A 13582-nucleotide genomic window follows, 5' to 3' on the forward strand; every position below is an offset into this window, starting at 1 on the left:
ACAGACAAGCAGAGAAGGAAGGAACAGAGGCTAAGCCACCCATGGAGTACTTCTCAATACTCACGGGATCAGCACCACGGACAGCAGGCCGTCACAGGAGAACATGTCAGGTAAAAACAAAAGTTTCAGAGGCAAGTGCCTGAGTTCAGACCCTAACTCCATCACTAGTTATGAAGTCTGTGACTCCATGTTCTCATGTACAACATGGAGATAAAAGCAACTGCTACTTTGAATTTTTATGCAGATCCTTGGGGGAAGGCAGAAATATCTGGAGTAAATGATAGTATCTGGCATAAGCTAAGTGTTTAATTAATAATATGAGCCTCCAGAGCCTTATCCGTGTGTGAATAAAAAACAGCACCAAGTACGATGTTACAAAGTTGAGTCTAGCACTCAGGAAGGGAAGGAGAGGATCTCTACCTGAAGGGCAGACTGGGCCACATAGCAAGACCTCTATCTCAAATGCAAAACAAAACAGAGGAAAAGAAGAAACAGAATTAACAGACATTTAGCCAATAAGTGGGCTGGGGATCTAGGCTGAGGACAAAGTGCTTGCCTACCATGCTCGAAGCCCAAGATCAGATACCCAGCGCCACCCAAATCACAGCATGGCAGCACGCATCTACAATTCCAACACTCAGGAGGTGAAAGCAGGGGATTCAAAGTGCAAGGGCATGCTCAGCGACAGAGGAATTTGAGGAGAGCCTGGGATCCATGAGACCATCTCTGGGGGTGGGGAATGCTAAGTCCTCAAAAGGAAAAGCAAGTCAAAACTGTCAGCACCTCCTTCAAGTCACCCTTTGATTATTTTAATCAAAGCAAAATTAAAAAGCCCAAGAAACAACTGTTGGTTTTTCTCTCACTAGGAACAGGTTAGCATGTTACTGGAAGGTACCAGATAATTAATTAATAACCAATCCAGTATTTCCCCACACTTTCTTATTGGGTTCAATTTTAAAAACATAAAAATTCTTACCAGAGCATTTTTGTCAAAATCAAAATAGTGGAAAAATCTTAGAAGAATATATGCTTAAAAAGCAAAGGGCTAAAAGCGGTTTATTCTAGGCCATGTCCCGGGAAACTAGGGACAGAGTCTCAGGAACAGTGTGGCAAAGGACAAAGCAGCGTGCACTGGGGAGGCAGGACACTGCCCCTCTCCTGGGCTGAGATGAACACACACATCACAACAGCTCACCTTTTCTCCCTCCTTGCTCTGTGGGACTGCTAGGAACGATAAAAGGGGTAGGTCGGAAAGCATCAGGGGAAGGAGCAACAAGATCTGAGGAATTCCTTTATATAAAGAGAGAATCACAGGTTATTTGACTGCGACCAAGCATTTGACATTTGCTTTGACTTTTTAACAAAAATATCCAGCTCACATATTTAACAGCATATATACTTAATAGAATAGCATTTCTCCTGACCAGCAACATAAGACTCAGACAGTTCTCAAACACTAAGTTCTTTCAAGAGTAAGGGCAAAATGGACATCTAGACACAAGGACATCATGATTTAAGAAACAGGACAACCAAAAGCTGAAACTAATTCACAGAACTGAGACATAAAAATCTCTACTTCATTTTTACACAATATGAAGAGTGTGCACATTTTTATTTAAAACCAAAAGCAAGCACAAAAAACAAAAAGCAAATCTCTTTTCCCTAGCTACTGCTGACTGTAACAACCTACTCTCTCTTCTCTACTGCTAAGTGACAGAAATACTAGCAATTGGAGGCAAGAATGATTGCCCTGAATGACAAGGTATTTCATTGCCTAGCGAAACCTTCACCATCCACAACGCAGCCTCCAACAGCAGAACGTATGTACATACTTTAAGAGTTCACTAAGTTCTTGCCCCAAAACTCCTAAGGCCTGGATTCTAGCTTTTAGCTTTGAAAGGAATTCTGGTCTGAGAGGTACCCTGGCTCTCCAGGTCGTTTCAGGTTTACTTACGTGGAAAGACTGTCCTGAACAAGGGGCCTCTGACCAGACAGCTGCAGGAGCTGCAGGGTGGTGGCGGGTGTAGAAACCGGAGAACACCCACCTTCCTCCCTTGAAGGAGTAGAACAACCATCAGAAGCTAGTGGGGAAGAAAAGTTAGAGTTGTGTTTACTTCTCAGACTGACATCACTGAGTGGGGGACCTACTGAGTGCTACAAAAACAGCAATACCCAGTTTGTTACACTTCAGGGGACAGAGTCCTTTCGGGTGGCAGCCAAACTCAATGGGACATCACCAGAACGCAAATCGGGAGTCAACAGACACCCCACCCCACACCCCATTTCAGATTTCCTTAATAAAGAATTGGTTAACAGAGCTCCTGGTCTTTTCTACCATAATCTAAGCTTAGAGACGGTGATGGTTAGAAACACACTTCTGCGCATGTCTGAGAATTATATATCAGACATTCTATCATTATCAGGAGAAAAATAATCCTAAAAACTGGTACCAAGAATTGGGGCCTAGCCTGTCATGAACCTGGCTTGTGGATTCCAGGCCTTTGGAGGCGGTTTATACGAGAAGTGTGTAAGAGCTGTGCTTAGCAGGCCATTCCTGGGGAGAGTCTAAGATGCAGAAAAAGGTGAAGACAGGAGAAGCCTGGCCCTCAAAGTTAGGGGAAGAAGGACTCTACTGGGAATGGAGTCACCAGTGGTATTTTCTAGAACTCAACTATAAACCACTGTGACATATTCCAGAGCTCAACTATAAGCCAGCAGTGATATATTCTGGCAAAGATCTGGCTGCACTGTACCCATGTCCTAAGAACTTGAGGCTGAATTCATAAGTAATGGAATAGCTGGATGTCGTGGCGCACGCCTTTACTCTCGGCACTTGAGAGGCAGAGGCAGGTGGATCTCTGTAAATTCAAGGCCTGCCTGGTCTACAGTGTTAGTTCCAGGGCAGCCAGAGCTACAATGTTAAGAACCTGACTCTAGGAAAGTAAAAAAAATGTAACGAATGGACTAATTTGCCTGACAGAAGAAACTGCACTGCACTCAGGAAAGCTCTCTGCTCAAGGTCCCCATTCAGTAAGGGAACAAAGACATGAAAAAGTGCAAGGATTCAAAGTTGTAGACAGAGTACAGGGAAAGTATCTGTAACATTTAAATCATGCCATTAAAGAGAAACCTCTTCGTGTTTTCAATGGGGACAACAGCAGGTAAAACCCCACCCACTCATTTGAAAGGAAAAGTCTGAACTGACAATCCACCACGTGGGTTCTCTGCGGCAAAACAGCTGCCTAGGGAAATGTTTTTTCCAAGGGCACCCTCAAAGACACAGGGTTTTGCAACTGTGATCCAAGAGGTTGCTGCAACTGTGCTACATCTGAAGCTGGCAGAACTGGGAGTATCATCCACATGGTACTGTTTTTGTAGGCATGAAAGATGGAGAAGCAAGAGAGTCACTGAAGCTAGCACCAAAGTTTCAGAAAGCTGCTGAGTCCAGGCAATGTGTGGAGGGGTTAAGATTCCCTGCAACAAGGCTCTCCAAGACCATGCATGAAGCTGGGAAGGAGAAACCTAAGTTTCAATAGAGAACCCAGGAATGTTTGAGAAGCCAAAACATAGGACATCTGCCAAGAAAAGCTACAGCGGAGCTAACCAAAGAGAGAGGTCACCTACATTGAAGGCATCAGAGCAGAAGAAGGGAGCATCCAAGACTATTAGAGCCCAGATGACAACATCACAAACCCAATCACATGGAGCTATAGGTTTGGTGTTTGCCCTGCTGGCTCTTAGTCTTGCTTTGCCCCCACCCCTCTTTTTGGACTGGGACACTGGCTTTCCTTTTTTTTTTTTTTTTTTTTTTGCTTTCTAGGGGTTGTGGTTAGGAGATACGGTCTCAGATACATTAGACTTTCAAACAATACTGGGGTTGTTAAGGACTATGGGGACTTTTGAAAAACTAAACACAGTTGTAATATGAGATGAAAATGAGATTTTAGGGGCTAGGGCAAAATGTTATGATCTAAAGAGATGTGTTGGTGTCAAGCTGAAAAGAGGGTGGAGCTGTCATGATTAATTTTGTCAACTTGGCTGCTTTTAGAATCACCATGGAAACATACCTCTGAGTGTGTCTATGAGGGTATTTCCAGAAAGGCTTAGCTGAGGAGGAAGCACCCTCTCTGAATGTATATATGTATGCAGCCAACCCCACGGGAATCCAGCTCTACTTCCTGAGCATGGACACTGTGACCAGTTTCTCTGTGCCCTATAGCCATAATCCCCCTGACATGGGGACTAGAACTCTAAACCTGTAAGACCAAAAAAATAAAATAAAATAAAATAAAATAAACTCCTGTTTTTAAAAAGCTACTCATCTATCTACTAATTTCTGTATATGTTTGTATACCTCTAGGAACCCATAGAGGCCAGAAGAAAGCAACAGATCCCTGGAACTGGGCTTACAACAGATGGGGAGGGGCTATGTGGGTGCCGGGAACTGACCCTCTGCAAGAGCAGTCTTAACCACTGAGCAATCTATCCAGCCCCAAACCTTCTTTCTTTCCACTCTTTTTATCAGATTTTTTTGGTTACAGAATGATAAAAATAACTATTATAGAGAGGAAAAGCCAGAATCCTTATACCTCTGCTTGGCTGCTCTTCTTTCTCGTGATGCTTCTACAATAAAACAGCAAGCGAGCCTTTTATTCCAAGGTCTACCTAAGGTGAAGGAAAGCTCATGCCATGATGCAGATGGGAGAAGTCAAAACAATGCGCATGACACCTGATGGTATGAATGCAGCAATTTTCATGATTAGAACCTGAGCCTCCTCAAAGGAGACAGAAATTACTAAGTACTATTTCTAAAGTCTATGAGCAGCCATAGTGACTGACGATACTAAGTTCTCTACTGGCCCTTTGGCTTAGATGGAGACTATCAGCCTAGACTAATATCAACTGCACGATCCTTCACTGTAAAGAAATGCTTTAAATACACCCTGATAGCTTCAGTGGGTGCCTGCTGATGTCTTACACACCAAGCACAACACAAAATACAAGGGGACACAACCTTCTTCCCTCCTCGCTTCTCACTGAAGCATTCTTACTTCCTCAGACTATGGGATGGGGAGAAGGCGGCAGGAGTGAGAAGCAAATCCCTTTCTACGCTAAACTTCGGGGCTCTTCTTCTAGATCTTAATTTGTCTTTTGTGGCAAATAATAAATAGATAAGTAAACTGCTACCCAAATGAGTAAGAAAAACATAGCAAATGTGACAGAAGAAATGGCAACTCTATCCATAAAACCAAGTCTACTAGGTTCACTACTATTTTTAATACCTGTTTCTAAAAGGGTGAAATTTACATAAAAAAATTGACTAGTTAATGTTCTTTGAAAGTCTTCCTCACTAGCTAGGAATATATTTTTCTTCCATATTATACCTACGAAAGAGTACTTCTTAAAGAGCAGCCTAAGAACTGAAATAGAAACTTAGGACGGGAGGAAGACCAGCCAGCCAGCCTACCTGCTTTACTCTGCTCAAACAAGTCTTCCTGAGTTGATGAGACCTCAGGCTCCGAGGAGGTCTGGACCTGCAGCTCCCCTCCTAGCAGCTCGTGGGCAGGCACCAGCTCCTTTGTTTCTACAGCTGCAACAGGAGCTTGAGGACTGGAAGGCAGATCTTCCGACCTACGAGACCCACACCGCCAAGGATGAGGACTGCTAGTTTAAAGTTCCCTCTTCCAAAAGAAAAGTTTAAATCTAACAATTTTAAAGTTTCTAAGAGCTCTCATCTCCACGCCCTACTGAAAATGAAGAAGAGTCCTCAGGCGTTCAAAGCCTGTCTCCAGCGCCCCCTTTCACCAGCCATACCTCTTTTCAGTTTGTCTGCTCCAACACCAGTGACAAGTGATTGAGAATTGGTACAAACATCTTTATCCAGAACTGATATGGCTCTTCTCTTCACTGGCGCCACAAATATATTATCTATTGCCTGCTGACCGTTTCCAGGATTCCTTACACACTGCTCAACCAGGGAAGACTCACATCCTTGGCCCTTTCCCACAGACTTTTACTTTCTATACTATTACCAAGGAAAAATGGGAAAGCAAGACTAACAGAAAAGCCAGGCCTGTGGTCATACCTGTAATCCTAAGTGTTTCAAAGGCTGAAATGGAAGGATTGTGAGTTCAAGGCCAACCTCAGCTACACAGTAAGTCTGAAGAAAGCCTAGACTACAGAGTAAAACCCATTTAAATAATAATAATAATAAAAATTTAACTAAAATAAAAGCTTTCTAAAGAAAAGTCTTATTTGAGCATAGTAGGACATACACCTACAAACCTAGCACCAAGAAAGTTGAGGCAGGGGAATTTTTTCAAACTCAAGGCCCTATATAGAAAAATACTGTTTCAATAGAAAACAAAAAAACCTAAGAAGTCATGACAATCACCTTTGCTGAGGCCCCCACGCCCAACTTTCTATAGAAGGAAACAAGAAACAGACACTGTATGCTCCTCTCCCTTCAGGTTGAAAGTGTTCACCCCTGCCACCAGCCAGTCAGTATAGTTCTGGGTACAACAATGACCACAAACTGAGCACAGTGTATATCCCATTCCTACCAAGCTAAGAGCTAGGAACACTTGGGTCTAGCTACGCCATAAATTAACAGAAAGATAATACTTAACAACCCAAACAACCTGGGAGATCAAGAATACTAACAGGTTTCCAATATAATACTCATCTATGTCTTTTATTTATTTATTTTTCTATTTGGTTTGCTTTTTTTTTCTTTTGGTTTTTGATTTTTTGAGACAATATAGCCCCAGCTGTCTTAGAACTAAGTCTGTAGACCAGGCTGGCCTCAAACTCAGAGATCTGCCTGCCTCTGCCTCCTGAGTGCTGAAATTAAAGGCGTACGCCAGCACTGTCTGACTCATTTAAGTCTCTATTAGCCCCAGAAACGCAAAAAAGATCTCCTACAAATAGATAGTGACCCTGACTACCCAGACAGAGTGTCAACCAGAGATTAAGGATTATAGTTACAGAAGAAATAATGTGCCTTTATAATAGGCCTGAATTAGGATGAAGCACACACAGTAAGACTGCATAACCAACCCATATTTATAAATAATCAATATTTTTTTGGACAAAAACAAGATGACAAATATACAAACTATGAGTGGGAATCAGCAATTTCTAATACTGTTTCTATACCCAAAGTAAAATTCCTATAGCCCCACAGTAAAATCGCAAAGAGATCTTTAGAGAGAGCATGGCTTACCTTGCAGATGGTAGATTTTGCTCATCTACCACATGGATACCTTTATCAGGCTGTACTGTAACAGGGACGTCTTTGCTGAGTTCTAACATGGAGGTACCGTCAGTGGACTGTTCTTCACACTGAACTGCTTAATGGATAGGAAGAAAAAAGATACAAAGCAGATATTTAACTTTTCAAAATATTTGAGGCAGCTCCAAATGATTCTCAAAAAGTAAAAATCTTAATAGAAATGAGTCTAACTTTAAAATACCAAGAGCTACATAAAGAAGGACAATACCCCAATTAGACACCATCCACTGCCAAATAAAACCCCAATGCCATGGGCTGGAGAGATGGCTCAGCGGTTAAGAGCACTGCCTGCTCTTCCAAAGGTCCTGAGTTCAATTCCCAGCAACCCCATGGTTGCTCACAACCATCTGAAATGAGGTCTGGTGCCCTCTTCTGGCCTTCAGGCATACATGCAGAAAGAATATTGTATACATAATAAGTAAATAAATATTTAAAAAAAAAAAAATCCCAATGCCAGAAATGGTTCCAGAGACCTCCCAAACATCACAGTCTACTGTCAATACTATCAGTTGTGCCCTGGAATCTGAGGATAAGACCCTGTCACTGAAGATACCACACACTTGAGTCATAGAACGTGGAGAATTCATGCTAGTTCTCAACTAGGAGCTTCACACCTGCTGGCTGGTATTCATGGTGCTAGAAGGTGCTATGCAGGCTACTAAAGGAAGAAAGCAATCCTCAATCTCACCAAGCCATGACCCAGTTACAACAACCACCAGCCGAGGAAGTTATGCCTAATGGTGCAATAGTGGTACAAATGTTATGGAAGTAACCAACTAATTTTTAAAATTGTATTCAAGGCCCATTTCATGAGACAGAACCCATATTTGACACTGTCAATGAAACCAAGAACCTGAAGCTAGACAGGTCATAGGCCATAGAGTAAAAATCTATTTCTGTCACTCTGCTATATGACCAAACAATAAAATGACTCCTAATGACATCAGTGCATCACTCTGTCCTCATCAAAGAAGCCTCTTCTACTAGGATATGGCCATTAAAAGAGTAATCCACAATTGGTCAACGTGCAGAGAATAATAAGCTTTGGAATTCTAAGTCCTAAACGGGATGTCTATATCACACTTCTCCCCTCAAGGCTCAGGGATCTATATAGAAGAGGGGCTAAAAAAAAGTTGTAAGAGCCAGAGATGGTAGATGACTTCAAGGAAACCGTGTTTTACAAACACAACACTGAAAACATATATGAGCTCATAGGGGCTGCAAGAACATACATATACAAGATCTGTACAAACTCAAATCAGACAAAATCTTAGCATGGAAGGAGAAAGGTAATCATGAAGTTCCACCCCTAGGGAGTTATAGGCATCTGGTTGCTAATAGGAGAGCAAAAGTCAGCTTCCTTAATGGCATGACCCCTAGTATATAAACCAACCTCCAGGGCGGGCCAAGAAGAGCCAGATAACACAAAGTGGACTGCACAGGTTTTTGGTTTTGTTCAAAGAGAAGGAAGAAAGGAGAAAACATGAAGTTGGGTGGGTAGGGCAGGACCTGGGAGAAGCTGGGTAAATATAATCAAAGAATATTGTATGGAATTCTCAAAGAATAAAAATGTAACTTAAATATGTAAATGTATATACATATACAAAGATACAGATACAGACACACACACACATACACCTGGAAAAATGGTTCAGTGGTTAAGAGTACTTGCTGCTTTTTCAGAGATCAGAGTTCAATCCCCAGCACCCATGTTGAGTAGCTTACAACCACCTGTATGTCCAGCTCCAGGAGATCTGACACCCTCTTGTGGCCTCACAGACACCATACACATACACATAAATTTAATTTTTAAAATATATAGGTATTATCCCAAAAAAGAAAGTAACTAATGGCCTACTTAGAGAAAATGTCAGTCTGCAAGCCATCACTTGACAAGAATTACCGATCACAGCTGGGTGGTGGTGGCGCATGCTTTTAATCCCAGCACTCAGGAGGCAGAGACAGGTGGATCTCTGTGAGTTCAAGGCCAGCCTGGTCTACAAGAGCAGTTCAGGACAGGCTCCAAAGCCTGTCTCAAAAAAACAAAAAAAAATTACTACTTACTCTGCAAACTTATGATCTATGAATTTGGATAGCTTATTGAGAAGCCAGGCATGGTGGCACATGCCTATAATCCCAGTACTCAGGAGGCAGGGGCAGGTGGTTCTCTGGAGTGTGAGGACAGTCTGGTCTAAAAAGTGAGTTCCAGAACAGGCAGGGCTATAAAGAAAAACCCTGTCTTGAAAAAGACAAAAACAAAAACAAACAAACAAAAAAACAAACAAAAAAAAAACAACAAACCACCATGTTGGGGGGGTGATGCTGGAGACATAATTCAGCAATTAAAAGCACTTATTGCTCTCACAGAATACCCAAGTGTCATCTGCAGAACCCACACAGTGGCTCACACCATCTCTACTACAGTTCCAGGGAATCTGATGCCCTCTGCTGACCTCTGTGGGCACCAAGCAAACATGCTATACACATACATGCCTGAAAGCCAAACACTCACACACATAAAATAAAATAAAAACCTAAAATTACTTCTATTTTTCCTAAACTCAAAAGTTTAGGAAAGCTGGAAAAGAGGAAGCTGGTGAATCTGAGTTCAGGACTACCCTGGCCTACACAGCAAGATGCAGACCAGTCAGAGTCACGTGGCGAGACTCACACAAACCAAAAAAAAAAAACAAAAAAACATCTTAAGGAAAAAAAACAAAGAAACTTGTTCTAGAGGGATAATCAACGCCACATGTGAGAAAACATTTCGTACCAGTATTTGCATCCACATCAGACAGCTCGGTAGAGCCCAAGTTAGTGGTAACCAATTGCACATGTTCTTGGTTGACATCATAGGGCACTGTATGTTCTTCAACATCCTGGCTCTGGGACAGTTCCAGAGCCCCAAAGCCCAACTGTGATGAAGCAGAATCTAGGAACAAAACTCCAAGAAGTTAGAAACCATCCCATAACATTATCAACACACAAGCTGCTGTCTTCTAGGGAGGACAGTGTTTAAAATATTTTTTTGCATTTAAATGTTCTGTGCACGACAGACACATCACAGCTGAAGTGTGGAGGTCAGGAGAAAACATGCAGGAGCCAAGTCTCTCCTTCCACAATGTGGTTTCCAAAGACAGAACTCAGGCCATCAGACACTGCTGCCAAGTACCCTTTACTGAGGAAGACCTTAAATGTCTCACACCAAAGACTTGTCACACATAATTTTCACAAAACAATACAAATTAAGGGGCTGGGCATGGGCTCAATCCCAAGCGCCCCAAGAAAAGGGGGAAAAAGTCAGGAATCAAATTATTAGGCTGGGTGTAGCACACACTTCTAATAGCAGCACTGAGAAAGCACAGGCAGGGGAAATCAGAAGTTCAGGGCCATCCTTAGCCAAACAGTGGACTTAAGGCTATCCTGGACTATGTAAGACTGTAGTTTAAAAATAATTAATAAGTAAGTTTAAAATAAGGGGAAGGGACCAGCTAAATGGCCCAGCAGGCAGACTCCTGCTCAAGCCTGGCATGACAACCTGAGTTTGATTCCCTGGCAGCTATGGGTGGAAGGAGAGAACCTACAAGTTGTTCTGACCTCCACAAGTGGAGCCACAGAATGTGCATTGCATGCCCCCCCGCATTATTAAATAATAAATAAAATGCAGTTTTTAAAGGGGGTATATAATAAAGCAAAAACATGGGTACCATAAAGCCTTATAAGCATTTAAAATGATAGACTATGTCAATAATCTGTAAACACACCAAAACCCCACCCAAAGATACTTGAAAAATAAATGCAAAATGAGAAAGAAACAAAATGCAGAAAGGGAGCCCATCAATGAGGAATAGTCATTTGTTTGTTTTTTTGTTTTGAGAGATCACACTACAAAGTCACACCTGGCCTTGAACTTCTAATCCTTCTGCCTCAGGCTTCCTGAGCCTAGAATTCTAGGAGAGCGTTACCATGCCAGTTTACTGCTATGTTTGGGGTCTTTATTTTTTCCAAGGGGCATGAATTAAGGGCTAGTCACTGTATGTGGTGCCGTTATGAAGTGGTGGAACCTTTTTTTTTTTCTTGATTTTGAAGCAGGGTCTCACTCTGTGTAGGCCAGGCTGGCTTCAAAGGCAAGGCAATTCTTCTCAATTCCTTTTTTTTTGTTTGTTTGTTTTTTCGAGACAGGGTTTCTCTGTGGTTTTGGAGCCTATCCTGGAACTAGCTCTTGTAGACCAGGCTGGTCTCGAACTCACAGAGATCCGCCTGCCTCTGCCTCCCGAGTGCTGGGATTAAAGCCGTGCGCCACCACCGCCCGGCTTCTTCTCAATTCCTAACTGCTAAGATCACATCACACCAGGTACCTTGAAGAGGAGGCCTAGTGGGAGGAAATTAGGTTATTAGGGCCTGGGCAGCCCTGGCTCCCCTTCTCTCTCCCTTGTCTCCCAAATACTGTGAGGTAAAACAGTTTCGCTCCATGTCCGCCCAACTATGATATTCTGTCCTGCCACAAAAGTAATGAGTGACATTTCCAAAACTGTTTCTTTTCGGGGGTATTCTATCATGGCTTTGGAAGGCTGTTTAACAGAGAAAATTCAGTCATCAAATTAAGTGAGACATCTTAAATTACTAGGCAAATTCCTTAGTGATTCTTAGCTTAATCATGAGAAATCTATTACACGGTAAAGAGAAATTTAGCTACCTGTGTGTTCACAGTAAAGGGACATGAGAAGAATCTACTATTCTGAAAGGGCACAGGCTACCTTCAGCACCAAGGGAGCACGCAGCAGCATCAGGAGAGCTTGCTCCCACCTCTTCCTTCTCCTCTTCCAACTCCTCCTCCTTCTCCTCTGGAAGAGAAGCAGCTTCTACCGTCACTCCCAGAACACTGCAGGGGAAGAACGCGATCAGGTGATACGTCCAGAGAGGCTCTGCGCAAAGCGCACTGGAGTTTGCTACAACCCTCACATCCCAATCATCTTTTATCCAGATTAGAAGAGTAAACACTCTGGCTTCAGTGCCTGTAGAAACTGCCTAAAAGGTTATGACTCAAAACACTATGCCAAGTTAAGTAACACAACTAAGAGAAGAAAAGCAAAAATATATTTAATCTTTTTCTTATGATCAGAGATTGAAAAATCTTTCATTGAAAAGAATTAACAACAGGCAACAAAAAAAAATGTGTGCTGGGTGGTCAGGGACACTCTAAATTAAAATTCACAAGTACTTTGGTAAGAAGCCTCAGACCACACCAAAGAATCTCAAATTAAGGTTAAGAAGTCTATTAACCTCAGAAGAAATTAGGGCTAGAGAAGGGTGTGGCCTGACATTCTGGGCACAGCTTCAGCCAGCACTGAGAAGCAGAGGCAGGCGGATCTCTGTGAGTTCAAAGCCAGCATGGTCTACATAGCATGGTCCAGTAAAGCCAGGACAACATAAGAGATCTTGCCTACCCCCCCAAAAAAAGTTTGAAATAAAAAAAAAATTACCAGGCAGTGGCAGCGCACACATTTAATCCCAGCACTCAGGAGGCAGAGAGAGGCAGATTTCTGTGAGTTCAAGGCTAGCCTGGTCTACAGAGTGAGTTCCAAGACAGGCTCCAAAACTACAGAGAAATTCTGTCTTGAAAAACAAAAACAAAACAAAACAACAGCAACAAAAAATTTGAATCTGCATTGAAACTTAAATGCAAAAAATAAGTAAAGCATAAAAGACTTCTTTGACACAACTGGAAAAATACAAATCTAAATTATATTATTAGTATGGAATTATTTGTGTGTATGCTTATATTTTATGTATATATAAAATATACAAGTGTTTTCCCTACATGTATGTACGTGTACCATGTGTATGAATGGTACCTGCAGACACTGGAAGAAGGTTGTCATATCCCCTGGAACTGGAGTTATGCATGTCTGTGAGCCATGTGGGTGCTGGAACCAAACCTGGGTCCTTTGCAAGACTAACAAGTGTTCTTACCTGCTGAGCCACCTCTGCAGCCCTTGGAATTATTTATTTTGTAGGTGTGTAACAGTACTGTGATCACCTACAATGCTATCCTTACATTTTGGGGACAATGCTGAAATGCTCAAATGGCAACTATGAGCGTGCCAGTCCCTCACAAAGTACACACATCCACAGGATGAACCAAAATGTACTAATCTCTCTCATTCTGGAGAGATGGCTCAGAGGTTAAGAGCACCGGCTGCTCTTCCAGAGATCCTGGGTTCAATTCCCAGCAACCATATGGTGGCTCACAACCATCTGTAATGAGATCTGGTGCCCTCTTCTGGC

General features: G+C 42.4%; 1 protein-coding gene across 5 annotated transcripts in view; it reads right to left on the bottom strand.

Annotated features, from left to right (window-relative positions):
• Tp53bp1 (tumor protein p53 binding protein 1) overlaps nucleotides 1-13582 on the bottom strand; it is an 89177-nt gene that overhangs the window by 48531 nt on the left and 27064 nt on the right. For 4 of the 5 annotated variants that reach the window (XM_005364330.2, XM_026787642.1, XM_013352643.2 and 1 more), the window contains 6 exons: nucleotides 12052-12176; nucleotides 10068-10226; nucleotides 7226-7352; nucleotides 5468-5631; nucleotides 1955-2081; nucleotides 1196-1290 (listed from right to left, as the gene is read on the bottom strand). In XM_005364330.2, the coding sequence (XP_005364387.1) occupies nucleotides 1196-1290; nucleotides 1955-2081; nucleotides 5468-5631; nucleotides 7226-7352; nucleotides 10068-10226; nucleotides 12052-12176 (797 nt within the window). The remainder of the gene's footprint in view (nucleotides 1-1195; nucleotides 1291-1954; nucleotides 2082-5467; nucleotides 5632-7225; nucleotides 7353-10067; nucleotides 10227-12051; nucleotides 12177-13582) is intronic. The other variant, XM_005364331.2, reaches the window with a different exon arrangement.

This window comes from Microtus ochrogaster (assembly GCF_000317375.1).
Source record: "Microtus ochrogaster isolate Prairie Vole_2 chromosome 14 unlocalized genomic scaffold, MicOch1.0 chr14_random_1, whole genome shotgun sequence".
In the NCBI taxonomy this organism is placed as follows: domain Eukaryota; kingdom Metazoa; phylum Chordata; class Mammalia; order Rodentia; family Cricetidae; genus Microtus; species Microtus ochrogaster.